At 45.4% G+C, this 27,789-nt stretch overlaps 4 protein-coding genes across 4 annotated transcripts; 2 read left to right on the top strand and 2 right to left on the bottom strand.

Moving 5' to 3' along the window:
• Nucleotides 1-58: 58 nt before the first annotated feature.
• Nucleotides 59-1,963, top strand: LOC117850274 (myb-related protein Hv33). The gene is made up of 3 exons (XM_034732094.2): nucleotides 59-596; nucleotides 750-879; nucleotides 1,003-1,963. The coding sequence occupies exons 1-3, from the start codon at nucleotides 455-457 to the stop codon at nucleotides 1,667-1,669; spliced, it is 939 nt and encodes a 312-aa protein (XP_034587985.1). The 5' UTR covers nucleotides 59-454; the 3' UTR covers nucleotides 1,670-1,963.
• A 1,486-nt stretch (nucleotides 1,964-3,449) lies between these two features.
• On the bottom strand, nucleotides 3,450-6,822 carry LOC117850273 (chaperone protein dnaJ 10). The gene is made up of 10 exons (XM_034732093.2): nucleotides 6,486-6,822; nucleotides 6,221-6,364; nucleotides 6,038-6,097; nucleotides 5,495-5,577; nucleotides 4,968-5,130; nucleotides 4,748-4,877; nucleotides 4,283-4,441; nucleotides 4,033-4,205; nucleotides 3,860-3,940; nucleotides 3,450-3,730 (listed from the first exon to the last, which is right to left on the bottom strand). Exons 2-10 carry the CDS (start codon nucleotides 6,305-6,307, stop codon nucleotides 3,650-3,652), a joined length of 1,017 nt encoding a protein of 338 aa, XP_034587984.1. The 5' UTR covers nucleotides 6,308-6,364; nucleotides 6,486-6,822; the 3' UTR covers nucleotides 3,450-3,649.
• A 3,764-nt stretch (nucleotides 6,823-10,586) lies between these two features.
• LOC117849780 (phosphatidylinositol/phosphatidylcholine transfer protein SFH8) lies at nucleotides 10,587-15,887 on the top strand. Its single transcript, XM_034731455.2, has 15 exons — nucleotides 10,587-10,657; nucleotides 10,807-10,895; nucleotides 11,454-11,745; nucleotides 12,008-12,104; nucleotides 12,219-12,485; nucleotides 12,576-12,653; nucleotides 12,832-12,933; nucleotides 13,036-13,085; nucleotides 13,162-13,261; nucleotides 13,412-13,510; nucleotides 13,603-13,716; nucleotides 14,050-14,179; nucleotides 14,658-15,049; nucleotides 15,243-15,317; nucleotides 15,500-15,887. The coding sequence occupies exons 2-15, from the start codon at nucleotides 10,862-10,864 to the stop codon at nucleotides 15,518-15,520; spliced, it is 1,851 nt and encodes a 616-aa protein (XP_034587346.1). The 5' UTR covers nucleotides 10,587-10,657; nucleotides 10,807-10,861; the 3' UTR covers nucleotides 15,521-15,887.
• A 4,216-nt stretch (nucleotides 15,888-20,103) lies between these two features.
• LOC117847055 (PH, RCC1 and FYVE domains-containing protein 1) lies at nucleotides 20,104-26,327 on the bottom strand. The gene is made up of 10 exons (XM_034728205.2): nucleotides 26,054-26,327; nucleotides 25,552-25,626; nucleotides 25,361-25,447; nucleotides 25,169-25,258; nucleotides 24,939-25,025; nucleotides 24,428-24,550; nucleotides 21,866-23,908; nucleotides 21,639-21,785; nucleotides 20,817-21,223; nucleotides 20,104-20,642 (listed from the first exon to the last, which is right to left on the bottom strand). Exons 2-10 carry the CDS (start codon nucleotides 25,567-25,569, stop codon nucleotides 20,552-20,554), a joined length of 3,093 nt encoding a protein of 1,030 aa, XP_034584096.1. The 5' UTR covers nucleotides 25,570-25,626; nucleotides 26,054-26,327; the 3' UTR covers nucleotides 20,104-20,551.
• Between the last annotated feature and the right edge of the window lie 1,462 nt (nucleotides 26,328-27,789).

Genomic DNA, 27,789 nt, shown 5'->3' with positions numbered 1-27,789 from the left:
TCTCTCTCTCTCCTCGCTGAGCACGGCACGGCGCACTATTTTAGGCCGCCACCACCTCTCACAAAACGGAACGGGAGGTATCTTAAGCTCCAATTCATTGGCGCGCTCACTAGAGGGCGCACTGCACCTTGCTTAGAACCCACTTGATCGCAGCCTCACCTTGGCTGCTCATCTCTCTCTCTCTCTCTCTCTCTCTCTCTCTCTCTCTCTCTCTCTCTCTCTCTCACCAGAGCGAGCGGCGTGCAGGCAGTTCTTGGTACGCACGCTTCCCCATATATACCCCCCGCCATACATAGAGCTAGCCGCAAGCAGCCACCGAGCACCCGCCGATCATCGCCATTGCAAGTGGCAACGGCCACCGACGTTGCCCCGGCTTCTAATTTGTCGCCGTCGTCGGAGTAGAGAGAGAGAGAGAGGGGGGGGGGGGGGGGGGGGGGGAGGGAGGATCGGAAGAATGGGACGGCTCTCCTGCGGCGGCGGCGGCGTGCAGCCCAAGCTCCGCAAGGGGCTGTGGTCGCCCGAGGAAGACGAGAAGCTGTACAATCACATCATCCGACACGGCGTCGGGTGCTGGAGCTCCGTCCCCAAGCTAGCAGGCAAGCATCAAGCTCCCACGCACATCGCCACACTCTCGAATCTCGATCACTGCTAGCGTGCTAGCTCCACTCCACTGTTCCATCAATCTTCTACTGTAGCTCCTGCCATCGCACGCCTTGGCACTTGGCTGAATTCCGTTGTGGTTCGCGCAGGTCTGCAGCGCTGCGGCAAGAGCTGCCGCCTGCGGTGGATCAACTACCTCCGCCCCGACCTCAAGCGGGGCAGCTTCTCGCAGCAGGAGGAGGACCTCATCGTCGCGCTCCACGAGATCCTCGGCAACAGGTGCGTACACAATGCGTTCAGCCTCCGCAATGCGACGGAGGAGCTAGCATTCCATTAGCAATCGTGTATGTACATGGCCTGATCGATCGGCTAAAGAAGTTCTCGGCGCATTCATATACGCAGGTGGTCTCAGATCGCGTCGCACCTGCCGGGGAGGACGGACAACGAGATCAAGAACTTCTGGAACAGCTGCCTCAAGAAGAAGCTCCGGCAGCGCGGCATCGACCCGAGCACGCACAAGCCCATCGCCAGCGCGGAGGCAGGCACGGCATTGCCGGACGCTGGGGACCACGACCACAAGCCCGCCGTCGCGGAATCCGACGGCCTCGCAACGAAGCAGCCGGCCGTGTTCGACCCGTTCCCGGTGGCCGACTTCGCCTTCGACCTCGGCGCGGCCGGCGTGGCGGCATTGTACGGCGGCCCCTACGACGACGTCGGCGGCAAGGCGTCCCCGGACGACGCCGCCGGGTTCGTCGCCGACTACAGCAGCGTGCTGGACGTGTCGGAGAACCTGGGCTACGGGGAGAGCTCCAGCAACAGCAGCAACTGGACCTGCGCTGAGATGGGCGGCGCGGTGCTCGACAGCGAGGTGCTGAACTGGGCGTCATCCGGCGCCGCCGCCACCGCGAAGCAGGAGCCGTACACGGACCTGGAGCGGCAGCACAGCGGGGGCTACGGCGGCGGCGGGCAGGCGGCGGACGACGACGACGCGCTGGAGCACAAGTTCGCGCTGCCCTGCGGCCAGGAGCAGAGCCTGGCGCATTTCGACTTCAACCTGGAATACTTCTGATCCTCTCTTTTTTTGGCCTTCACCTCTGCCTCCCTGAATTATCGATCCATATCCATTCCCCTACGTTTTACACACAAGAGGAAGAAAGAGAAAGCATTGGAAGATTAGGGATTGTACGTAGTAGTAACCAATATGTTAATTTTCTCTAGCCCACAACACACTTCCTTTTTTCTGTATACTCTGCTTCTGCCTGATCAGAAGAACAGTCAGCGGTACATACGAGAATATTGTGTACGTACTATAAACAAAGATTTTTTTTTGTAAAGAATAAATTAATCTTGCAGTTATATACTATTCCCTGTGACACTAGCTTCACTTGTACCACAGAAATCACATGCACTTTTTCTCAAATTGTTTGCTCCTGCGATATTTTCGTTTTACTTGCCTGATATTTTTTTTCTCCCTCGTGCTGGAGTGGAGGAGTTGCGAGGCCCTGACGGTTCTTGCTTGTTTACGTTACGCCGGTTGCTGTCGTGCTTTATCCTTTTTCCTGATTTGCGTTTCACGAAATCAGAGTGGAAGGTGGCAGCAGCAGCAGCAGGAGACGAAATAAAGTGCTCTACTGCCAGCCTGATTAAAGAAAAAAAAATCAAACAAAGATGTAGCATATTGGTCATGCTAATCAGCCGCCATTATTGGTATCTCCGGCCACCGGCCGGCGACGGACGGAGGAACGCTTGCAGTTGCAGCACACTACCGGATGCTGCCCTCGCTGTTGAAGAGTCAAGACAGCATTGGCTTGTGGGCGAATCCTCCCCGTCCCCGGCAGGGGTCCCTTTCGGCGAGGAGGCCATCACGTCAGTCCTAGGATCGGAGGGGGACTCCTCCAGGGCGCTCTCCCGGAGGAGGACAAATTGGATGGCTTCACTGTTGTTGACTAATGCATAATGGCCATCACAGTTACGCGAGTGCCGCGGCTCCGTTTCCAGAAGCCTTCGCCAGTGACAGCACAAACAAGCTACGCGGGTAGGGATGAAACGCGAGCACGTCAGGTTTGTCGGGGGCCAAAAACTGACCAAGGCTGGCTGCTAGTACTAATTAAGCTAGGCACGAGCACTGGCGGCGTCGTTTCGGTCACCGTCGCCGTGGCACGCATTGCATCACCTCTCGCCGTGCAGCGGACGTCTCGGGCCGGCCGGGCAGGGGGAGCCTGAGCTGTGTGACGGGGTACGGCGACGTAGAGGGCGTTGGAGCCAGGCGGATCCCGGCCGCGCTGAGCCTTGGAAGGCCGAGGCCGAGGCCTACTTTTGCGGGCATCATTTTTGGCCAGCTCAGACGGCTCGGAGCAGGGACGATGGAGAGAGAGGGGCGCCTTCACGTGCGCGCAATTACGCGGCGGATAAACACCCCGGCGGCAGCCTGATGTGCGCGCTGATCAGGGCTATTTATGGGAGACGAGGAGCCACAAGCACAAGCATGGACACGCCGATATAAGTGGCGCATAAGTGTTAGCAAAGCAGTAAGCCGTGAGCATAAGTGGCGCCAGCTTGGCACCGAGGGATCAGCTCCGGCGACGCCGATCACTGCTGCCGCCACAAGTTCCGTGAGACTGGGGGAACCAGTGCCACCGCCACGTGTCGCGGCGGCCTTCGCTCCTCGCAACGCCCCTGCCCCGGTGCCGGCCGGCCGAGGATGCTGGCTGGCGATATGGCCCGAGGTCCCGAGCCCACGGCCACTGCAGTATGCGCCGTTCTCGTGCCACCCCAATGTGAATATGTCATCGAAGCTCAAAGGCGAAGACATCAGAGTGGAAATGAAAGAAACACGCTCAGCAAACAGCTAGTACAATGCTAGTATCATTCCAAAAGAAAACGTTGCTACAAGTTATAACGCTGCATCAAAACCGCAGTCCGCAGCATGATGTTCACCACTCACATTTTTCTACAGAAAATTAATGAAAACTGTGACAGGAGAGAGAAAGAGAGAGGTGAAAACCACAACAAATCACCAAATCTCTTGTTAAACGGTGGTCTATGGGCTTCACTGCGATGGCGTTGCTTGCTGATCTGTGCTCGTTTCGACCCGCAGGCTGTTTTCACGACGGTACAGAGACTTTGCACCCTGAATTTACATAGAAACCCGTTAATTAAGTACTAAACCCACTGAATCAAAACACGCGAGTCTGAAGCTTTTTTTTTTTTTGGCTCGCAGCACAATAGATGAAGCAGCACAAGATAAAACGGAACTTGCCTGGAATATCGTCCCAAGCTTTTTCAAGGCTTTGGCTCTCAACTTCAGAACATCTTTGGAGACTGTGTTATCTTTCAGAACCTGAATACCAAAGATAATAATTTCTCATTCCATATGATTAATGGCGTGCACATGCAAACTTTGATCCAAGAACTTAACATCATCGGACTTACCGCTTGGCAGACATGTGAAAGTGTCGACTCAATATCAACCACATTAATCTTCCATAGTGAACCAAGCATGGCCTCTTTTTTCTCCTCAAAACTTTTCATAAGCTGCTCTTCATTGTTCTCACTTCCCTCCATCTTTTTCATTCCTTCTTGGAGTTGTATCAGAGAGATAGCACCTACAACAGGAACTCATTAACAGGGATGATACAACTTGTGGTTCAAACAAAGCACTAAAGGATGTCCTTGAACGTACCTGAAGCAGCATTAACCTGCGATTTAATGTGGTGGCCTTTGTCCCTAACCCACTCAGCTATGAACGGTACACCCATGTAAATTCGACTCTTTCCAAGTTCTCTTGCTGCTTGCCGCACATAAATGTACCCAATAGTGTGAAGCATAGCCTCACCAAATGCTGAAATTTTTGTTTGAAACAAGTTAGCAACTTGGAAAGCCAATACTGAAATATCAAATGTTCGACGATTAAGATAGAAACACCGGAGGGCCACCATCATCGCAGTGGAGTAATAGGGAGTCGTATACTCTACAGGTTTACATGACCCATAAAAAGAAATAATCCAAGTGGATGAAACTAAATATACTGTGTCTCTCTCAGATGATGAGTAAACTGAAATGAAGCATCTGCAAGAAGCAGATGGTCCACTTGAAAACATCACACAATGGTAGGCATGCAAGACAAACACACAATCGTGTGATATACCTGCTTGGGATAAACGCCGTGCTTCTGCACTCGCCCAGCTCACAAATTCATCCTTTCTCCCATCTACATACGGTTGAAGTCGGTCCTTAAGGCTCTGAGTGAGCTTTTGTTCTCTTTCTTTTTGTAACTCCTATACCATAGGAAAGTTAACTAGGTTCAACTTATAATTGAACATTACCCTAATGCAATTGATTCAGAAAAATAGAAGGAAGGAACATACCTTTATCTTTTCTTGAACCTTTGCTCTTGCCTCTTGACTGTTTGCGTTTTCCTCAATCTCCACTGAAGCTATAGATGCTAGGGCAAGCTGGCCAACATAATCTTCAAAGTAGTCGCTCCCAAAAAGCATCCCAAAGACAGCAGCAGGATCTACCATGTTATCCCTGAAGGAGGTGTCAAGCAACTGAGTAAGAAAACAACTTACAGAACACGACACAAGCAACAGATATTAAATTTTGCATAGAAGCATGAGTAGCATTTTAATGAAAAGAATATGTTTCAAAAAGAGTGGTGAAAGAGCAATTAAGCTTCCAGCCAGTAGCCAGTTGTCTGTTCTCCCTAAAACAGGCTCTTTACAGCTCACGAATTGTGATGTAATCTATCTATCCTCAGCCTCATCATGTTCTATGCCCCAAACCAGATACATAGATCACTTCAGTCTGAATAATCATGGAGCGAACTGCCTTTTTTTTTTACAGAAGATATATACTTATATTTATCAAATCTCTGAAATAATTCATGACTTACTGGGGAATACCCTCCTTCCCGTACTTATCATAAGCCTCCTTTTTCCCAGGATCACTTAGGACTTGATAAGCCTCCCCAAGTTCCTGTTAAGATCAAGCAATATAATTCAATTTTGTAGGAGGCGAACCATGGAGAGGTGTTTTGTCCCAAAGAATATGTCGTGTACAATAAAGTCAATAGTTCAGGTATTTAAATAGGAGAAAGACCAAACTAGTAAGAAGCAGCATCCTATATTCCTATCCCATTCAGAAAATGAAGCATCGTCAGTGACGCTTGTAACAACTTGGTTTTTATGGTGCCAAATCCTGCCCCGTGGCAACTAAGAATAGACGCTACACTGCAAATTCTAGAAAAAAAATTCGAAACAAGGCTTCAGAAGATCCATGATTCACTTCTAGCCAGCTAGCCTCAATGGGCGCATAGGAATAAGCATTGCTGTTTGTTCGCTGAATCCATCAATAGAGAACTTTATCTTCCGATGGACACACTATGTTACCGGTGAGCAGCTAATGGTACATAACGGATCAAACACGGAAAACCTACCTGAAATTTCTGTGCGGCATCGGGGTTCCCAGGATTCTTATCCGGATGCACCAGCTTCGCCTGAAGAAAACAAGCACCCCAACAATTGAGAAAAGGCGGGCTCAATAGCTACCACCAATCCGCATCATTACACGCGACTGAAGACAACAGCCAAAAGGAGCGCGGCGCGAAGGAATCGGTCACCTTGAGGTAGTACGCCTTCTTGATCTCGGCGGGGGACGCGTCGACGCTGACCCCGAGGACGTCGTAGTAGGCGCTTTCCTTCACCATGGCGGGATCTCGCCGGCGGCAGCTCCGAAGCTACAGAGAGATTTCAAATCTCCAAATCTTGAATTTTTGCGGCACCAGCGAACAATTAGCGCTAGCGGGTAACGGGGGGAATTGGCGCAAATCAACCTGGAAGAAGGGCTCGGCGTTTCCGCCGGGAAGGAGAGGAGAGGTTCCGTACCAGGGTCGGTCGGGCCTTCTAGAAGGTTCCGGGTGAAGTGGAGAACAGGAAGCCAAGTGGGATGCGGTCGAGATCGTCGCCCTGGGAGAGAAGGGGAGGGGAGGGGAGGACTGGAGGAGGGAGGGAGTCGTCGTGGTGACGCGATGCGGTCGTGCGTGGAGGAACAGGTGGTCACGCGCCGGCACGGGCGCATCGCATCGCGACAGTTGTGCCAAAGAGGCAAAAGCCAGCTTTGTTTGTGTGCTTTGCCAGACTGCAGAGTTCTTCAGATCTGAGAAGCTTCGACGATCTGTGCAGATGAGCTGGGAGGTGTGGGCGTGTGGCGAAGAAGTTCTCGCCTTTGCCGACTTGGGCGTGTGTTCGCGTCGACGTGTTGACTTCTGTGGAATGGGCACTAGACGATTCACTCATGCACATGTGGCCGGTAAATGGGCAACGAGTGAGTGACGCATCTGCAGATAGTGATAGCTTCGTCCTTGTTTACCGCGTCTGTGTTCTCTTTCATTTTTGAGCAATCCGCTTCTGCGATCGAACCAGGTTATGCAATCCACGATAGCACCGCCTGGTATGCCTCCCGTTGTTGTTTTGCCCTCAACCTTTTGTTTTCCTTTTTGAACACGTACATTTTTTTTCTTGAACATTAAACACGTACATTTACATACGCAAAGCATACGATGATCCATGATCTTATTCTTATCTAAACCTGCAAGCTCTTAAATTGAATATTTGGCATAGAGCTTGCTCCTTTTTTTGTTAGATGGGGTCCAGATCGCCGCAGATTATCCACCACTGGCGAAACTCGTTCATTCAGTAACAAAATGGAGGCGGATAGCAGAGGCATATTCGTTCGCGGGCCGCGGCTACACAGTGCCAGTGTGCAATCGAGCCCACTACGTGACGGATAACGGGCGCATTGGGTTGGGCCAAGCCTTTCTGTCAAGGGAAGAAGTGACCTCGTCGTATTCAGAGTTGCACTGCACTGACGCGGCGCCGTATGCCCGTATACCTGCAATGCAAGACTGACTATTCAGACCAGTCGCCTGGTCGTACGCCACACCATACCGCCGGGAGCCGGAGAGCATCTGGGCCTGACAAAGACGGACGCTCTTTAGTTCCTCGAGATGCCGTCCTCGTGTCGCCGCCGCTTGTCGTGTTTTCTTCCTTGGTTTCTGGCGTTGATTCAGATCTGCCGACCAACCTATTTTCATCCTGTCCTTGGTTCATGATGACAACTCTGGTATCGTCCCAGTGTGGGCTGTGGCAGCTAATTCACCCCAGCAGTGACGGCAACTTCCATCCATGTCAAGAGCCGTGACGGGACCCCAGGTGATGGGCGAACTCTTCCTTGTAGAGAGCATCAGCTCCCGACAGCGGCTAACGAAACGGCGCTCTCTGATCTCAACATCTCCGGCATGGCAGTTGCGTTGTGCCTAAACCTTTTTTGCCAATCATGTAGCTGCTCGTTCGATGCAATGTAATGCCAGCTGGTCCCAAATCGCAACAGATGTAGGTGGGTGTTTGGGAGACTGGGTTAAACTTTAGCCCCTGTCATATCGGATGTTTGATACTAATTAGGAATATTAAACATAGATTAATTACAAAACTAATTGCACAACCCCTAGGCTAAATCGCGAGACGAATCTATTAAGCCTAATTAGTTCATGATTTGACAATGTGGTGCTACAGTAACCATTCGCTAATGATGGATTAATTAGGCTTAATAGATTCGTCTCGCAATTTAGCTTAAGGGTTCTACTATTAGTTTTATAATTAGCTTATGTTTAGTCCTTCTAATTAGCATCCGAATATCCGATGTAATAGGGTTAGAGTTTAGCCCCTTCCTCCCAAACAAGGTCTAAGTTCCCACCGAACTGTACTGGCCTGTAGCTGATTTCAGTGTATCAGGGAGTGTCAGCTGAAGCTGCCCGTCCCAAATCGCAATGGTTATTGTACGTTATCATCCTTGAAAATGAAGGGTCAAGGAACGATTAGTCAGCCATATAGCTCCGGTTGTCAAGCAACAACTAAAGAGTCAACCATTCCAACCTGCAGTTCGTGAGCTGCATTAACACCCTCATTATTTCATTAAGTGTCTTCAGAGAAAAAAGATTAAGCGGCAACTGCTCCAACAGGGACCCCCTAACCTCCTCAAGGTAACGGCAGACAAAATGCCCACTATAAAATCGCCAGTGTTTCGTTTGGGGCGATTTATCCTATAATTCTATTTCGTAGTGGATTCTGTATGTACCCCCACTATGGCGAACAGGTGCAGGCGTTTATTCTCCGATGAGTACCTACCATTCCTTGAAAAGTTCCTGGCCTTTCTTTGTCCTCTGTATCTAGGCATGGATCACAAGCCAAATTGTTTATTCCCATTTGAAAAAAGAACAATCTTCGTTGCAACCAGTCATGTTAACAAGTCTCTTTATTGATTAAACGTGACAAAGATTTTGGTAGTTGCTGTTAGCAGATAGGAAGTGTCCTCTATTGTAGTGCCAGAATATGGCAGAGTTCATGAATTATTGTACGGCTACGTGGCTTTGGACAGCTCGGTTGCTGCCAGGAAGCTGATTCAGCCATTTCTACAGATCAAAACGCCAAGCATCAACATCACAATGAAGCGTGATTGGAACATTCAGCCACTTGTATCGTTTGTGTCTCCATCATCGCCAGTAAAACCACGAGATCATTCAACGGATATTTTATAGCGAATTAGCCATAGGATTTCCCTCTTTCCCTTTACAATACTTTTTGGACTATAGCCCACAAAGAAGAAAAAAAGGAGCGAATTTTATAAACAAAATCATGGTGGGAAAACTCAGCCAAGTTTGGCTATATTCCACGAGGCATGTGCTTCTTGCTCGGTTATATCATATATCTATACATCCTTAATAACAAAGCATATGTTCTCTTTAATCCTTTTGTGCTCCAGGCTTTCATCAGATCACACTACAAGCTTGTTTGATTTGCCAACAATCCCGTTCCCGTGTGAGGTGATGACAGCCAAAAACTGCTTTAACATGGTTCACGGATGATTGCAATCAGTGTAACAACTAAAGATACTCAGGTAGGTAGCATAGGCTCAATGGAAGACATGGACAAAAACTTTCCTCGATGCCGGCCCCATTGATGTGCCCATTTGTTTGGTTACTGTGCTGGGCTGATGCCAGCAGAAAACACACAGCAGTGAGCAGTTCAATCAGTTTCCTCTAGCTTATGTGCTTGTTCTTTAGCTGAAGGGAGCACCATGGCAAGGCTACTGTACTGGCAGTGGCAGTTACTATCGTCTTAGTATGCATCTCAGCAGAGAATTATTGCTATGTTAGTTTTTAGAGTTCAAAGATGGGGTGCCTGATTGAGACATGAACTAACAAGGTGAAATGATCTATGAGCTTTGAGCAGCCAACCATTAATGTAAGGTAAGCCGAGAACTGACCAACAAATTTTCTTGTTATTCTGGTCAAGAATTAAACTTAAGTTATCGGGTGGCACTATTTTAGCAACATGGCCAGCAGTCACAACTGATCAAGAAAAACAGCAAAAAAAAAATCCAAGATAAAAATAAAAAAACACATCAGTCAAAAGCAATATAACACAATGTTTAGCTTGAAACACACATACACGCAAAAACAGAAATGATAGAAGTGTTGAAGTGGTCTACAAAAACAAAAATGTAGCATCATATTTTTTTATTCTATATTGAATGCAGGAAGAAATTCCATTCCCTAAAAAATAATTAATGAACAATCAGCAGCTGGAGGAGTTGTCCAACGCCTCCAACTCCAACCAAACAAGTCTGACCTGGCCAAACGCTCGTCCACGCGTCGCATCACCGGCGCACGCTCTTTGGACGCGGTCTACGGTTCGCAGCCACTGCGTGTGGGCCTCCCAATCGTGCCGCTGCACGCTTCCAGAGATCCTATCCTATGTAACCGAGGCTACCAGACGCCAGAGGCACCTGGGTGCACCGGGTCCATGGACCGAACACACGCGCGTCCTGCAGCTCGACCATTCAACTGGTTCGAGTCTATGAACCGGGTCCATTTGAAAAGTGATTGGAATCCTTCTCCTCGCTTCTCCCTCCTGAGTCTCCCACCCATTAAAATGCAGCGCGGCAGAGGGTTGGTCTCCTCCTGGACAAAATCAGCTCCCGAAATCCAAAACTGAAACAGGTAAGAACCCCACGAAATCCTCCGAGCTGCTTCCTCCCTGTGTGGGCATCAATTCATGAAAATTATTTATTGGAAAATTGTTTGGAATTTCGTTTTTCGCGGCACAGTTCATCAACCATAGTGTTTTTCTCTGAAATGGGCGATTGCAGGGGATTTTGAGCTTGGTGCTTGCTCGGGAGACCGATTTTGGAGCCGGCGGAGGGGATGTCAGGACCCCTCGATCGATTTGCTAGGCCATGTGAGTATGAGGCGCTTCTTTCCCTTGGGCACAATGAATCGATTCCCAACGAATTAGCATATGCTGTTCCTTCGTATTGTTCTTCCTTCTTTCTTTGAAATTTAATAAGTTCATATTTCTGTTTTAATAATAATGCTATTACCGGAGGGGTAATAATAAATTGCTGTTACATGGTTGTAGCTTTATTGGTTTGGGGGGCTAAGAACCCCAACGTACTTTTGTTACAGGGGGAAAAATATCAATACAGTACATTAGTTACCACCAATTGCCTGAATTCACCTGGTCTCTGAGGGCCTTATTATAGCTGATGCTTGAAACTTATCATCTACTCATCGTCAAGGATAACCACAAAGTGGAATCGAGGCATTTAATGCTGGTAATTGACATATAACAATGTTGCTGTAACATGTGCAAACCAATAAGACATGTTACAGTTCTATTTCCCTGGAAAACATCATATTCTGTCTAGTCAAACCACCTATCTGTTACTGTTGTTATGGAAAAAAATAGCTTTCTTTGCTTTGATTTGGATATAGAAAATTGAGACGGCCTGTGCAGGTTTTGAAGGGTTTGTCCATAACGATGAAAGGAAAGAGAGCAAATCTGATGCAGACAACTCAGAAGGAGATAAGAAGACTAAAGTCAGTTCTTTCAAGAAAAAGGCAATTAATGCGGGGAATAAATTCAGGCATTCCCTGAGAAGGAGAAGCAAAAAGAAGAACGAACCTAGGGATTCCATCAAGGACATAAGGGATGTTAAAGAGCTTCAAGACGTTGAGACATTTCGGCAATGCTTAATTGATGAGGATTTGCTGCCACAACAACATGATGATTATCACATGATGCTGAGGTACAGTAATTTCTCAGTTTTTTCCCCCTGAATAGCCTTTGAAAGGGCAGGGAGTTCCTTGTTCTCAGGGTTTTGAATTGTCTTGGGGCTGCATATATACTTCCCCTTTCATAATCATACCTTCCCAATAGCCCCGCAATAAACCTTGCAGGCTTGCACCAATAAACTATATCTGCTCATGGGGCCATGAGTAGAGCACTAGAAGAAAGCAGTCATCACCTTAGTTGAGTGGGATTCTCATTTGATCTCATTTGCATTACAGGTTCCTAAAAGCGCGGAAATTTGATGTTGAGAAAGCAAAGAATATGTGGTCAGACATGCTTAGATGGAGGAAGGAATTCGGGACCGACAAAATAGAGGTAAAGCTGAAGTTTAAATAGAGTATCAAAATATGCCATCAATATCAGTTTTGTTCTAGCTCAGAGTAACTTCTGTATCTTGAGTTCTTGACTCTTCTTGGCTCTATATCACAGGAATTTGACTACACCGAGTTAGACGAAGTTACAAAGTATTACCCACAATTTTATCATGGGGTGGATAAAGAGGGCAGACCTGTCTACGTAGAGTTAATAGGAAAAGTTGATGCGAACAAGCTAGTGCAAGTAACATCTATAGATCGGTATGTGAGATACCATGTCAAGGAGTTTGAAAGATGTTTCCAGATGAGATTTCCAGCTTGCTCAATTGCTGCAAAAAAACATATAGACTCATGCACCACTATTTTGGATGTGCAAGGAGTGGTATGTCGCGTTACAATATAGCTAAACATTGTTCTTTACATTTAAAGCCACATTGCTAAGATTTTCTTGACTTCTTTTATGTAAATTAAGGGTTTCAAGAACTTCTCAAAATCTGCGAGGGAATTAATCACACGATTGCAGAAGATTGACAGTGATAACTACCCAGAGGTAGGTAGCGATGTTATGTGGATGAAAATTTTTATTCCAGCATTTGGAAAAAATTTCAATGAAATATTCCCATGAATAATTTTACTAAAGTTAAAATAAGAAATATACTTCCTTCTTGTCATTATGTTTATCTTGGCCCATTGTTGCAATCTCTGATGCATTTTGAATGCTGTTACAGACATTGTGCCGGATGTATATCATTAATGCTGGTCAAGGCTTCAAGATGTTATGGAGCACAATAAAATCATTCCTTGATCCAAAAACTGCTTCCAAGATTCATGTATGTAATGCTTTGTTAAGCAATTATTTAATTACATCTTTCTTGAGTGATTTGGTATACACATAATAGTTACCCTTTATCATTTCTAATTTTCTCTTGAAGGTTCTTGGGAACAAGTACCAACATAAGTTGCTTGAAATTATTGATGAATGGTCAGTATCTTTTTTCTTGGGCATACATTTGTGTTGTTGGCTTCCATCCTAATTTCTATTTAATACATGCATGCAGTGAACTACCAGAATTTCTTGGTGGAAAATGCAAGTGTGAAGAACATGGAGGTTGTCAAAAATCTGACAAAGGTCCTTGGAAGGATCCTGAAATAATAAAGGTAATAAATATCCTGCTACAATGGCCCCCAGTCTTGTGAAAAATAAAACATGATTAAATATCAAAGAAGAAAAGGGAGATGTTTCCGGATGAGATTTCCAACTGGAAAAACGTCTTAGTTGCTAATGTGAAGCATCTTCAATTTCTCCAGAGAGTGCTCAATGGCGAGGCAAACTACGGAAGGCAAATTGTGACTATATCCAGCACAGATGGAAAGATTATCGGTTATGCTAGGCCAGATTACCCAACAGTAAGTCTATAAGAATGCTTTAGTGTAGAAATTTCTAGGGACATCATTCTCGATCCTCAGTCAGTACTTATTCCATTATTTTACTGAAACAGAGAAAAGGTAGTGATGCATCTGCTGAGTCTGGGTCTGAAGTGGAAGACGTAACATCTCCTACTGCATCAAGGAACCTGATTACACACCCTATCTTGACCCCTGTTCACGAAGAGGCAAGTGGCTAACCCTGTACAGATTAGTGTAATGATTAAAATCTTGATGTTACCGGCATAATCTGCATCAGTAATAAGTGGTGACACCACCAAGGGCTAAAAAATTATTGATGACAGGTCACTAAATTAGAATTGTTTTGTAAACATTCGTTGAACTGTAAATGACACAACACGCCCTTTACTTTCCTGTCGCTTTTAGTAATACATAATTTTAACCATATGCTGTGCGGACAAGTACCAAATGTAGCTTTGGGCTTCTCTTTTTAAAATGCTATTGCCCCTTTTGTTATTCTATACCAGTTATTAATGGGTAACCTCTATTTCTATCTCCAGTCAAAATTGCCGGTACATGCTTCTGCATTTGTTGCTCATACTTCTATTGAAGAAAGCATTCCTGTTGTGGACAAGGTGGTTGATGATGGATGGGGTAGTCCAAGAGCTAGTCTACAAGCATCTTCCTCAGGTATTCTATGTTGTTATATAATTATTTTTCTTTAGTGTGAAGCTCTTAGCTAAAGTTTTGCGCGTAATTTTACTTTTGTTCAAATTACCTTTCTTAAATTAATATCCACGTGTGTTCCCGCCATGACTTTCTACTGTCTATAGATAGATAACTAAACTAGCAAAAGTAAATACATGTGTACTCATCAATCCTTGATTATTTTAACCACTGTGCCAATGTGTTTCCATTCATGTCAACATTGTTTTGAGCTACATCCATTGATTGATTAGTTATTTTCTTTTACTTTTTAAAAAAAGGAACTTCAAAGGCCCCAGCTTATAATATAAGCTGAAAAGTTTGCTTTGGTTTTTGGACGTGGTTGTCAAAATCACAGCAACATGCAATACATACGCAAAAATGCTATTTTGTATTTTTCTTAAGACAACTATTTTGTATTGTTGTGTGCTGAACCCTTAACCTTTTATATTATCTGCACCAGGTTCATTGTCCTTGAGAAATTTTGAAGGACTCCGAGCTCAAATTATCACATGGCTGACAGTCTTTATCATGACCCTTTTTGCCATGCTTTGTTCGGTCCCAAGCAAGGTGGCTAGAAGGATCTCTAACCAATCTATTAAGCATGATGACTATCATGTTGAGTATCCTCAAGAACAGGAGTACAAGGAGGAGTTCCGACCTCCATCTCCTGCCCCGTCGTATACAGAAAAGGATGTACTTTCATCTATGCTGAGACGGCTAGGTGAGCTGGAGGATAAGGTGCAGGTGCTTGAAACAAAGCCGTCTGAGATGCCATTTGAAAAGGAAGAATTGCTCAATGCAGCCGTCCGCCGTGTGGATGCATTGGAGGCTGAGTTAATTTCCACAAAGAAGGTAAGCTTGTTTTGTTCGAACCTGAAGTTTTTACGTCTCTGATCTCAGTTGACACAAACTACTGAACTAGAATTGTCTGTTACGCTACAAACAATGACACCTGTTGCATACATGAAAATATTTCTTGCCCTTTTTCTAAGTATAAAGCAGCGAGGTTCTGAACTATCTAATCTAATCCAATATCCATGATCAGGCCCTCTATGATGCCTTGATGCGACAGGATGAGCTGCTCGCGTACATCGACAAGCAAGATCTGATCAAATTCCGTGTATGTTACAGATCTCTCACGGTTATTTCCTTTTTTTTCAATCGTTCAAGCAAGAGCTGATCACGCGTGATGTCTTTCTAGCCTCTCAACTGCTGATCATTATATCCTTGTTAGTATAGTCTTGGTTCTCTATCCCAATTCCCATCTGATCAGTGTCACTTCTGTATGCATGCCATTTGCAGAAAAAGAAGTTCTGCTTCTAAGAGCTGGACGGGGAGCAGCTGTTGTTCACACGCATAGCCGTTCGTGTATATTGGATTGCGGCTAATGTGTTGTGTGTATGTATGTATATTTTGTTGGTCCGTAGAAGTGTGTAGCTGGTAGTAAAAACTAGGCGTGCCGTCCGGCGTCTTTGGGCGTGTTTGGCTTGTTTGCTAGCTGGCCTCGCCTAGGCATTTCTTGTTTCGTGCCTGTTGAAACAGGACGATATATCAGGTGAAGGTGTTTTGTATGCTCTACCCTGTCAGGTATCTAGCACTTGCTAGCATAAGCTGTAATCTTGCATGTTCTCACAAATGATTGCGTGCTGACAATAATTGTCGTAAACGAGCTGTGTGCGCTCTTGTGCTACCCACGGTCTGCTTCGTGCGTTCAGGGCTATAGGTGTGTATTCGGGGGTGTTTGATACACCTCCTAAAGTTCAAGTACCCGTCACATCGGATGTTTAGATACTAATTAAGAGTATTAAACATAGACTATTTATAAAACTCATTGCACAGATGGAGTCTAATTCGCGAGACGAATCCATTAAGCCTAATTAGTCCATGATTTGACAATGTGCTGCTACAGTAAATATGTGCTAATGATGGATTAATTAGACTCAATAGATTCGTCTCGCAAATTAGTGTAGGGGTTCTGCAATTAGTTTTATAATTAGCTCATGTTTAGTCCTTCTAATTAGCATCCGAACATCCGATGTGACACTCCTAAAGTTTAGCACCCTGTATCCAAACACCCCCTTCGATCCGTCGGTTGCATCAAGCAACACACACGCGAGCGTTTGTTCCTCGAACACACACGCGAGCGTTTGTTCCTCAAGTTAAAGTTTAGTTTGTGTCACATCGAATATTCAGAGGCTAATTATGAGGACTAAATATGAATTAATTATAAAACTAATTGCACAGATGGAGGCTAAATGACAAGACGAATCTATTAAGCCTAATTAATCCATCATTAGCAAATGTTTACTGTAGCAGCACGTTGTCAAATCATGGACTAATTAGGTTTAATAGATTTGTCTCGCCGTTTAGCCTCTATCTGTGTAATTGGTTTTGTAAATAGTCTACGTATATCCTAATTAGTATCTAAATATTCGATGTGACAGGTGCTAATAAGCAACTGGAACTAAACGCCCCCTAGTTTTAAAAAAAAATCAAATTTGCAAGCAGCCTTCAACAAAAATTACTGAAAAAAAAAGAATTGGCAGCACAAAAAGGCTGCCGCGGTTGGAGCATCCATCAGCCGCCTGCTTTTTATGCCATGAGATTTTGCTAGTATCGTGCTTGCCGCACGGCTGTTTACTGGGATAGTATCCATCAAGCCAGAGCTTGGATGAAAGAGATCGGAGTGCAGCGCTGTACCTGATTGCTTGGACTCGGAGATCGTTCAGAATACTTATGAGATTTGCTAACTACGTGGTAGACGCCTCCGGATCGCGCTTTTTGTCTCACGGTAACCCCTCCCGCGCGGCCGATGTGGGACTAAACCAACACGTATCAGCGACATCGCGCGGGGCTCGGTGCCTCTCCCACCGCGGCCATTGTCCCGCGCCCGCGATGCCCCGGCCGATCGACGAGGCGCACGAGCGGCGCCGCGGCGGCGTCCATTGGAGCGTCGCGTCGCGGGCTCTCGATAGGGTGGTGCGAGCGGCGCGCGGTTGCAGTCGAATTCGAAGCACGGGCACGCCGCACGCGACGCGGCGACGGCGCGCGTGCGCGTGGAGTTGGGCGCCGGGACGCGGCCATCCTTCGCCGCGCTTGTGCGTCCGCGTGCGCTTTGGCTGCCTCGGCGGTCGTCGTTGGCCGGCGCGCGCATCAGGAGCGTCAGCTAGAACGAAATAGCAGGGTAAGGAATTAAGGATGCTGCACTTGGCGACTAGTGCGGGACCGGTGAAATTTCAGGACATCACTTGTGAAAGACTTTATCTGTAAAACACAAAAAGTAACATAAATTAATTTATTAACAAATTTGCATGATGGCTACCTGATTTCGAGTTAAGGACTCAAATCTAGCTACATGGTGGGGATGGACACCAACTAAGCTATGCACATTTTCCTCCAATTTGTATTACAATTCGGTACACACAGAACGAACGGAATATTCAAATCCTAAATGAAATGACGGGGATGGATCATGGGACGGGCGGGTATGAGCTGGGCAAGGGTAGGACCGGGCCCATTCGAGACCCAGACGAGAGGTAATTAAGAAAATAGTTAACTAATTGGTGGTACGCTTTAAAATTCGTGCCAAAAAACTAAAAGAGGAGTGCTGAAGCAGTTCTCAAGAAGTTTATGATAGATTTTGACAAGGCACGTGGACCGTTTTTTTTTTTGGGCCGGTAACCAGCATCTATATGGCGGTGGTCTTGGCATTACAGATTTAGATTCCTTTTTTGAGCCGTGTGCCCGAGCCGACCATGGGTGGATGGAGCTGCTGGTTGATGAGAAAGACATTGCACTCTTTACTGCAGCCACAAAGGTCAATGTCAACAATGGCCACATAGCAGAGTTCTGGACATCAATCTGGATCGAAGCTTCAAAGGCACTTCCCCAGAGGCCCTCTTCCCTAACCTGTTCAAGCACAGCAAGAGGAAAAATCGAACTGTGGAAGAGGCCCTGCAGGAGGACCAATGGATCCGAGACCTCATGCACGACCTTACAGTTGAGCTATTGTCGGAATATGTTCAGTTATGGGCGCTTATCGAGGAGGTTGGCTTTTAACCCAGCAAACACAGCTGGTGATGAAATACTCTGGACACAAAAGGTTTCAGGCAACTACACGGCAGGGGCGGATCCAGGGCCCGGGCTGCTCGGGCTGCAGCTCGGGGCGAGACCATGGAGTCCCTTTAACCTATGTGCTGTTTAGCCTAACAAAATGAGGCTTAGGAGACAAAATTAGACTATTTTAGGTGTGATTCAACAGCTCAGCCCGGGGCGCAGCCCCGTTCTGGATCCGCCCCTGCTACACGGCAAAGTTTGCGTACGATAAAAAGTTTCTTCCTTTGGTCACGAGACGGTCACGTTCATTCGTCATACTAAATCCAAGCACCCGAGTGTTGGGCATAAGACAGGTTTACAACTCCGTGAATGGCCGAATGCATGTTTTTGTCAGCTCTGTTACCAGAACCTGGAGACCGCTCATCACCTTTCCACGGCGAGGACCATTCGGCAAGTGTTCAGTAATTGGACAGGTTGCAATTGCTAAGCCCGTCAAAAAGGACAATCATCCGCTCGATCAACTTCCTACTCCGACCGTCGAAGTAGGCAGCTATATATCCAGCCAACTTTCTGATCCCGGTTGTAGTCTGATGATGATCCGATCGATCGATATCCCGCATTGACGTGAACCTAACTAATGGATCTTTTAAGTTGAGGTTAAGGAACAAGAAGATTTTCGGAGTAACTCGATTGCAATTAGCACCAAAATGAGAAGGCACCTAGTTTCAGTCCATCGGCTGCACCAAAGAACACACCTTGGCATTATACATCTCTAATCTGGTGTCTACAATGAAATTTGCAGGATCGAAGAAAGACGCGTACGTATAAATAACAATTGCCTGTGTCATATAAAACCGGTTGGCAAAAGATTTCAAATAAATTGCATGCGTTAAAATTAATCAGGTTCAGTAATAATAGCAAAAGAAAAAAGATCTGCTTGATTGGTACAAGCAGTGTCCAAATCTTTTCTGTCTATATTTTTTATTAAAAAATGGAACCACCAAAAAGACTGCCCCCATATGTTGCAAAGAAGTATTGGCAGCACCCAAAAAAAGGCTGCCACCTGCAATGAAATGCCCTGTTCATCGGTTAGCATATATATTTTATCGTAGTGTGGTTCATCCACATCACAGTTGAGGATAATATACACCAAGCGCTGTACGTACCAGCTGCAGGATGGCGCCGCCTACGAGGTTGCCGGTTGGAGAATCATCATCATCACAGCCTGTTTACCTTGAGGGGTTTGCGCTTGACCCGTGCTTGCCGCACGGATGTTTAATGGATTAGTAATGGTCAAAGCTGAGGGATAGATATCATGAGGGGTTTTTGCTTGACCCGTGCTTGCCGCACGTCTGTTCAAATCGGCTAATATAAGTGCAGGTCAAATGCTTATGAGGATAGCGCTGTACCCGACGAGGCGCACGAGCGGCGTGGATCAGTTGGGTGCCGGAAGGCGCTGCTAGCTGCCTCGCCGGCGGCTCGCTGTGTCCGCGGTGGAGCTCGGCTGCCTCGATGGCTGACTGGCTGTCGTTGCATTGGCCGGCCGGCGCGCGCATGAGCGGAGGAGGCTGCGGGATTGCTGTTGCCGTGTGGCCCGCAGGTAGGAAGGAGGGTGCGCCGGGTTCTGGAACCAACCGTGAGGCCCAGCTTGCAGACATGCCTGGCGCGGGCACGGGGCGGAGCCGCAGTAGAGGTGCATGAGGATCTTTCGCCGCCGGCAGGCCGATCTGCTAGGCCAAATAAAGCATGCATGCATTTTCTTGAAGGATACATGTAACATGATCACCTGAAACATTATAAGCTCGCTTACCTTTACCTCACTCGAGAGCATGTCTTTCTTTTCAGCCAAATGAAAAAAAAAGAATCTACTTTCTTCATACAAGGTTCGGCATTGTAACCTCAAGGGGGGAAAAACAAAAGGATGAATGGATATCAAAATCCTGAAACAAAAGGTTATGCGAGGTGTGAAGAAAGGTTTCACAACAAGCTACTGTCTGTCGCTTTGTCAGGAAAGACACCACGAACTGCCAGCTGCCATGTTCAGTAAAGCAAGCGCAAAAGGGATGATGAAGACTTATGTCTTGCATCTTCCCAGTTCGCAATCTAAATCCAGTAATCTATAACACCAGAACACAGCCGCAAGAGATTGGACTTCCTTCAAGCACCGATCGGAGCGCCATTGTCCAATGCCTCTCCCGCCCAATACCTCGTCTGCAACTAAGCTCAGAAGGGTGGATGATCCTACTTTTTTTCCTCACAATGCTGGGATGTTGTGTTCTATGACGGTTTCTGATGAACTTAGTTAGACGGATGGTTGTATTTCCTGAAGACTCTCTCCTGGTTCTCCCTCCACCATTCCTCGGCCTGCTGCTCCGCAAATCTCCTCTTGCTGGTCGTGGGGAAAAAAACAAAGAGAGTAAATGATCAGCTCCTGGAAACAAATTTTATCTCGACATAAAGTGAAATTTATGGTGTTTTGGATGTACTACGAAAGTGATTGGTACTGATAAGGTTCAGAAATCAATGCTGTATTCAGGAAGAGGGCCTGTGGTAGCTAGGTTACCTGAATCTGACACGCTTGAAAACTTTGGTACCATCTCTCAGCTGGATGAGTGTCACATACACCCCTGGTTCAAACTGCTCAATCAGTTGCACTTCTCCGTGAGTACCGAGCTTTGGCGCAAAGTCGCCATTAGCTTTCGTGCTGTTTTCCATGATACGGTGGCATGGAGATTCACTCGTCAAGGAAGTGGCCGAGCTACTGGCAGTTCCACTGCTTCCATCCTGAGACAACATCAGATTTCCCATGCTTGCTGACCTCTGATGCGCTGTAGCATGTGCACGTCCACTGGCACCTGTGACTTCCAGTGGATGAATACCTTGCCCTGTAAGAAATCTCTCTGATTGACTTTGCAAGGCTTTTAAGCTGTCAGCAGTATCACCGGGCACCTTATCTGCGATACTCTTGAGCTGAAGAATGAATGGACGTGATACAGTGAGCATCATCCAAGACAGATCCAGCAAACACGTACAGACGTACAGTGAAAAAACCTTTATTCTATGAGCTACTACAAAGCTTAGGAGAGCTGCATGTCATTTGTTTAAGAAAGAAAACGTACACAGACCAGAAAGGACAAAGGTTATATCAACTCAGGTTATTCTATGTTCCAAGGTAACAATAAATGCTTTTAACATTATGCTTGTTTCATTCACAACATTATTGAAGCACACCCCTATTTGTATTTGATTTGGATTATAGAAGTCATGGTACTGTAAAATGGTAGATTATTGGGTCTCAAGTACGCATCATGGTAAGCACTTAAAATTTCATCGTGAAAGCTCAAGAGCTGTGTATGTATCTTGCAGAACTAGTTTAATACTGTACCTCATTGTCAAGAAACCTAATGAACTCCAAGACACTATTACACCTCGAAGACTCTTCTGCAGCTATAGAGGAAGAATTTTCAGCTTTTCTTTCCGATTTCTGCAGCTGTTCCTCTTGGGCATCGCATTTTTGTTTCAATTTGTTTACCTGTTAAAAGTTCAATAAGTTTATCAGTGTCAGCTAAACAAAATTATAGTAGCAAGAATATACAGTATTCTTAATCATACCTGAGACTGCAACTTTGATATATCTTCATTCAGCCCATCTTTAGTCCTCTTCAAGTTATCAGTGTCACTTTTACCACAGAGAGGAGCTGCTGCAGGTGGATTTGCCTTCTTCATGAGAGGAGACGGTGACATAGGCATGGCCATTGGCATTGCAGCTGCCATTGCCATAGGCTTTAGACTTGGGCCAAACGTTCCACCAAAAGCGAGATTGTTAAAAGGTAACATGGAAGGAACTTGGCCTGCCTTCATCATGGACATCGGATCTGGTTTTATCTCATTTCGAACTGCTTTTATCTCAGCTTGCTTGAGTGGTTCTGCTGGTGATCCTGTTGCAAGCCTGGAAGGCCTTATCTCTGGCCTCTCTGACTTGTCTTTGCTATCAACGGAGCGACGAGCATTGACATTCCTTTTGTGATATGAACTGTTGCTGCTGGTCTCTGCAGTTTTCAGTTTCATGAAGCATGAATCGCATACACGATGTGGTTTGCCGGGAGTTGGTGCCAGAGCAGCTTTCAGTACTTTTCTTGAACTACATGCATGGCAATGGACAAGACCACAATTGTAACAATTGTGTCTCTTTCTTGTGAAGCCAAATGGTTGCCTACAACCTGAGCAGACAGACTGATCTGCACCTGAAACCCACTTATGTATACAAATGCAGGTAGTGAAATTCGAACCACATGCGATACTTTTAACATGACGATCTTTTAATGCTTCCACAAGGGTTGGTTTTTTCTTATCTTCCACACCACCGTGCCCCAGCCTACCATTGGCTCCCATCCCCCATGTATATACTTCACTTCGTGAAGTCAAGACTGCAACATGGCATGAGCCACAGGCGATCTCTTCAACCAATTCGCCTGCCAACCTATCTTGTACCAGGCTAGGTTGTTTACCATCAGACTTTGGATTCCCAAGCTGACCATTGCTAGAGCTCCCCATTGTGAAAACATGACCAGATGTAGCGAGGGCGATGGTCATACTGTGTCCACAGGCCACCTGATGGAAGTTATAATCAATGAGAGATTGAACACATGTAGGAACTAGCCTAGCATCTTTATCCCCATGACCTAGGAGATTCTTGTCTCCAGCACCCCAGGTATATAGCTTCCTGGACACCACATTCACGCCTGCCTGATTACTGGTCTCCACAATAGCTGCAGAATGCCAGAGTCCACAGCCTACTTTCATTGTTCTGAATCCACTCAAAGTTTCAACTTCCTTTGGGTATGCAACGCTTTCATGATTTCCATGTCCAAGAGCTCCAAATGTCCCATCGCCAAAAGTGAAAATTTTCCCACTTGACGTGGTCAGTGCTGAATGCCATGAGCCACATGCAACAGACAGTATCTGAACCCCTTCTAAAGGTCCTGAGACTTGTTTTGGAAGCCAGTGGCTAGTTCCAGCACCATGTCCAAGCAATCCAGCATTGTAGTATCCATCACCCCAAGTATACAAATCACCAGAGGAAGTTACAGCACAAGTATGGAACTCCCCACACGCAATATATTCTACATTTGACACTGCTAAGGCTTCAATAAGTTTAGGACGGCTAATATCTGCATCAGTCCCATGACCAAGCCGCCCTCCAAGTTCTTCACCCCATGCGAATACTTCTCCTTGCCTAGTAGTAAGAGCAATGTGCCTGGAACCACAGGCTATCTGCTGTACGTCCAAAACAACATCTGATTCCAGCGGTTTGGGAATTAAAATGTCTGCTTTGGAGCACAAATAGTTTGAAGATCCTTCTGCCGGGATCACGTCAGTCCAGACCTCACCCCACACATAAACATCACCAAGGGATTCAATGTCATCTTGTCCAGAACCTTGACTTGAAGAACTAGGAACGCTGCTGGAAATGCTAACCCGACCACCGTCTGTACTTGCTCTTAGCATATTTGCACGATCCGATCCAACATCTGCTTTTGCTGAACTGAGAGAATTGGTTGCGCTGTAAGCACCTGAGTTAAAAGTGCGTGTAATACTTGAGGCAATATCTAGTGTCGTATCATGAAAATTGTTATCTTGATAGTGTGATACTTCCTGAAAAGGAAAAGGAAAGAAACATTTAGTTCGAAAATTCTGCAACATTTGACCAAAGGTAAGGCAGAGACTAACTGAAACAAGAAATCTTAAGTGGATAAACTATAACTAAGTAGCGGTAGTTTATTAGATGCTAGCTAATACACAGCACAAATAAGAACTAAATGGTGCCTCCATGCTTCGTTTGTCGGTCAAAGCCATAAATCACATCCACGATTAAGTTATAGTCTCTTCTAGATAACAATTATAACCTTGTACAATCAAGAAGGATAAGATGTCATGATTTATGTGCGCATCACAGTATAATATAAATGCAGCTTCTCAGGCATATTACTTCTGGCTTTTCATAGAACTTGACTTCAAAACAAAACTTAGATTTCCCAACCAAGGCCCAACAAATGTACTGATGAAATCTGAATCCAATCTCAAATACTTAAACTAGAACTCACAGAAAGAAATTGTAACATATTCGATTTCAGTGTAAACAATGTGACCAGCTATTCAAGAATATCAACTCACATCAGAAACTGAAAGCCTATCACTTGGACCATCAGTCGAACAACTTTTACGGCCTGAAGTAGAAGTAATAAGTGTCTCAAGTGTTGAAAACCAGACTTCAACTTCAGCTTGATCCTTGCAAACCTGTAGATCAGCTAGAATCTCATGTAACTAATGTCTTCCACAGATCATAGTATTAGATATACCCAAAGAACTTGACCACGGGGAAATGACATCCCCTGTAGATCAGCTAGAATCTCATGTAACTAATGTCTTCCACAGATCATAGTATTAGATATACCCAAAGAACTTGACCACGGGGAAATGACATCCCCTGGTTTTGTCTTAAATAGGGGGGTACCAGACTCTGGTTGGCCAAAAAACTCATGAAACTTGAATTTAGTTCTCATGGAGGTACCCACATTTTGGGAGCCCTCGGGTTTGAGCTCAAGTGGATGGCCTCTTTCTTTAAACACAAAACTTTTACCACTAGTTCATTAGAAAAAAGGAGTACAAAACATCTACATCTTACCAGGTCAAGGGAACGTTGACCTTTCTTGTATATCAGAGAAAATGATAGGTAGTCCTTCTCAGGGTGTAAAAACCTCCTAAAAACAGCCTAGCGAAAAAAAAAAGATGAATTCATTTATGTCAATCCCTATGCCTTAATAAACTTTCTATCATTAAAAACTGTGATTGTGACTGTATCAGCAAAGCAACCATCTAACTCAGTGGTAACTGTAAAGTGGTGTTTTGGCTTACAGTTCTCTGTCCAGGAATGATTCTAGAGACAGAAGACAGTACAAGGTACTTCTCTTTGCTGTGGGAGTACCAAACTAGTGTTGTTTCATCCTGTAATGCAAAATCATCGAGGGATGTTATGTTGTTTCTTTATTGCAAAGAGATACTTGAGAAGTTAAGATTGGTATTACACTAGTGCATGTAAGAACTTACACTAGAAAGTCTGAACTCACGAATCTTTGGTTTTCCCTTCCGGCTATACTTGATAAGCTTGCTGCCTTTTTTGAGAGTTATAAGGGCCTTCGGGACATAGAAAATGTGTATGTGTTACTATTTCCAATTGTTTAGCGCATAAGCACGTGCTCAGTCAAAATAGAATAAAAGGGCGGCATTTAGGAACTCACATTATCATCGGGTGTCATCTAAACAGTAACATGTCAACATCCTATTTTCAGGTATTGAATCTCGATCACCTGCAACTGCACATAAACATTGGGACCTCGGCATCACAAGAAGTTATTCAGAACAAATTGACATGAAACGTCGTTTTCAATGATATCAGAGAAAATTATACATTGAATAACAATAAGGAATTTGCAGTCCGATCCACCGTAACACATACGTTCTTATATGCAATCAACCCATGCACAGATAGATCTCCTATCCACCCAATGCTGCGTACCATTTTTTTTCTGAAACATTATTAAAATGGTTTGATATTTCCAAGACAACAGATTAACAATTGAGCGCTGATGCAATAAACAAATAAAAAATGAAGCGGAATGAATCGATGAAATACTCGACCACCCAACACATTAATCCATTCCGGGCAAAATGGAAGATTCGAATTCGTAGGCGTACAACAAAATGCGCAACCCAACCGAAGCAAAAGCCCGTCTCGCTTACCAGCAAGAGAAGAAATCAATTGGAATTCCTACGGATCTCCACTCCACGCCAGTCTAGAGCGGACGAGGACGACCAGGGAAGGGCAAGGGGCACAGCTGCGGTGGAAGGATGCCTTGATCTGCATGGAGGGAGAGGGAGGCGTGTTCGGCGGGGAGGAGCCTACAATAGCTAGGGAAGGAACGAGCGGTCTGTGCTTTCGGTTGAACTCGGTCGCGTTGAACCCACCCAGTACGCAACACAAGGGCATGTTTGGTAAAGTTCCTGCGCTCAACAAGGTACTAGTTATTCATAAATCTTCTTAGCATGATGTGCCCTTCTCTTTCTAATGCAATATCTTACCAAACATGAGCTAACAATATCTTACCAAACATGAGCTAACAGGGTCACGTCGGATGTTCGAATGCTACTTAGGAGGATTAAACATGAGCTAATTATAAAACTAATTGCAGAACCCTGTGCTAATTCGCGAGACGAATCTATTAAACCTAATTAATCCGTCATTAGCAAGTGGTTACTGTAGCACCACATTATCAAATCATGGACTAATTAGACTTAACTAGTAGAATTGCCCGTGCGTTGCTACGGGTATTTATCCTCTCTAAAATAATTATCTTCTTATTCCCGATTCATGTGTCATAGTGCTATATAACCTCTGTTCCACCGATACTGCAACTGTTTGCTTGGTCTTCATGTCTTCTAAGAGCTCCTTCAGAACCTGTTCGACTTCATGAACTACACCAAGCCTTCAGAACCACACAACAAGCAACTGAGAGGGCTCTTGGCCAATTGCAATCCCGTTTTCTTCAAGCTTGGTAAAAAATCCCAGTATTGTTTCTAGCATGTCCACCTTCTCATAAGCACCTAGATCTTCTTTGGCAACCAAAACAGACTCATTTGCGTAGATCTTCAGGATTGTACAGTTTCATACATCAACATGCCTTCTGGCGAGACTTTTCTTGTGGCATGTTTGTGGAGAATTTTGCACCTGCTGTAACAGACTTGGTGAGCTCGAATGCATCATCATATGGAAATAGTTCTGGTATCAATGAACCATCCTCAGCAGACCCTGGACCGGCTTTTCGAGGCACTGGGTCATCCTCTTCCTTTGTTAGGCTGTGGTAAATCTTGTGGTTAGCTGACCTCGAGCTGTCCTTTAAGAGAACAAAGAGAACGATGAACATGGTGTGGAAGATATAGAAACACAGAGCAATCTAGGAGCACCCGGCTCGGTCTCTCTTCGTGGTTCCTTTTGCCTCTTACAAGTTGCCATCGTTTGTGTGTAAGGTGCGATGCTGTATTAGCGCACTGGTATGGTACCGGTGGAAGTAAGAGGCCATGGCAATGGGACAGAGTATACAAAAGGATCTGAATAAACAGCAAGCTAGGAGCTGTTCATCGCTGCAGTACTGGTGGAAATAAGAATCCATGGCAATGAGACAGAGTATGCAAGACGAACTTAATAAACAGCAAGTGACATGGATGTGACTGTAACCTATAAGTTTTGGGTAATGTTTACCCCTGCTTGTGGGGTTTGTACAGCTGAATAATGTTGAGATTGTTGTTTTGCTTTGTACTGTAAGATGTATCTGTATGTATGCATTGGGATTGTGAACAGACTGGATCAGTACAAATTGTTGCTTGTATCATTATTATATATATGCCAGACAAACTCAAGGCTCTAACTCTATGAGCAGCCAGCTGGAACATAATTTTGTTCAGCGATATCACCATGCTGC

This window comes from Setaria viridis, chromosome 3, assembly GCF_005286985.2.
Source record: "Setaria viridis chromosome 3, Setaria_viridis_v4.0, whole genome shotgun sequence".
NCBI classification, from domain to species: Eukaryota; Viridiplantae; Streptophyta; class Magnoliopsida; order Poales; family Poaceae; genus Setaria; species Setaria viridis.
The sequence above is the reverse complement of the archived record's forward strand: the minus strand, read 5'-3'. Positions and strand labels throughout refer to the sequence as shown.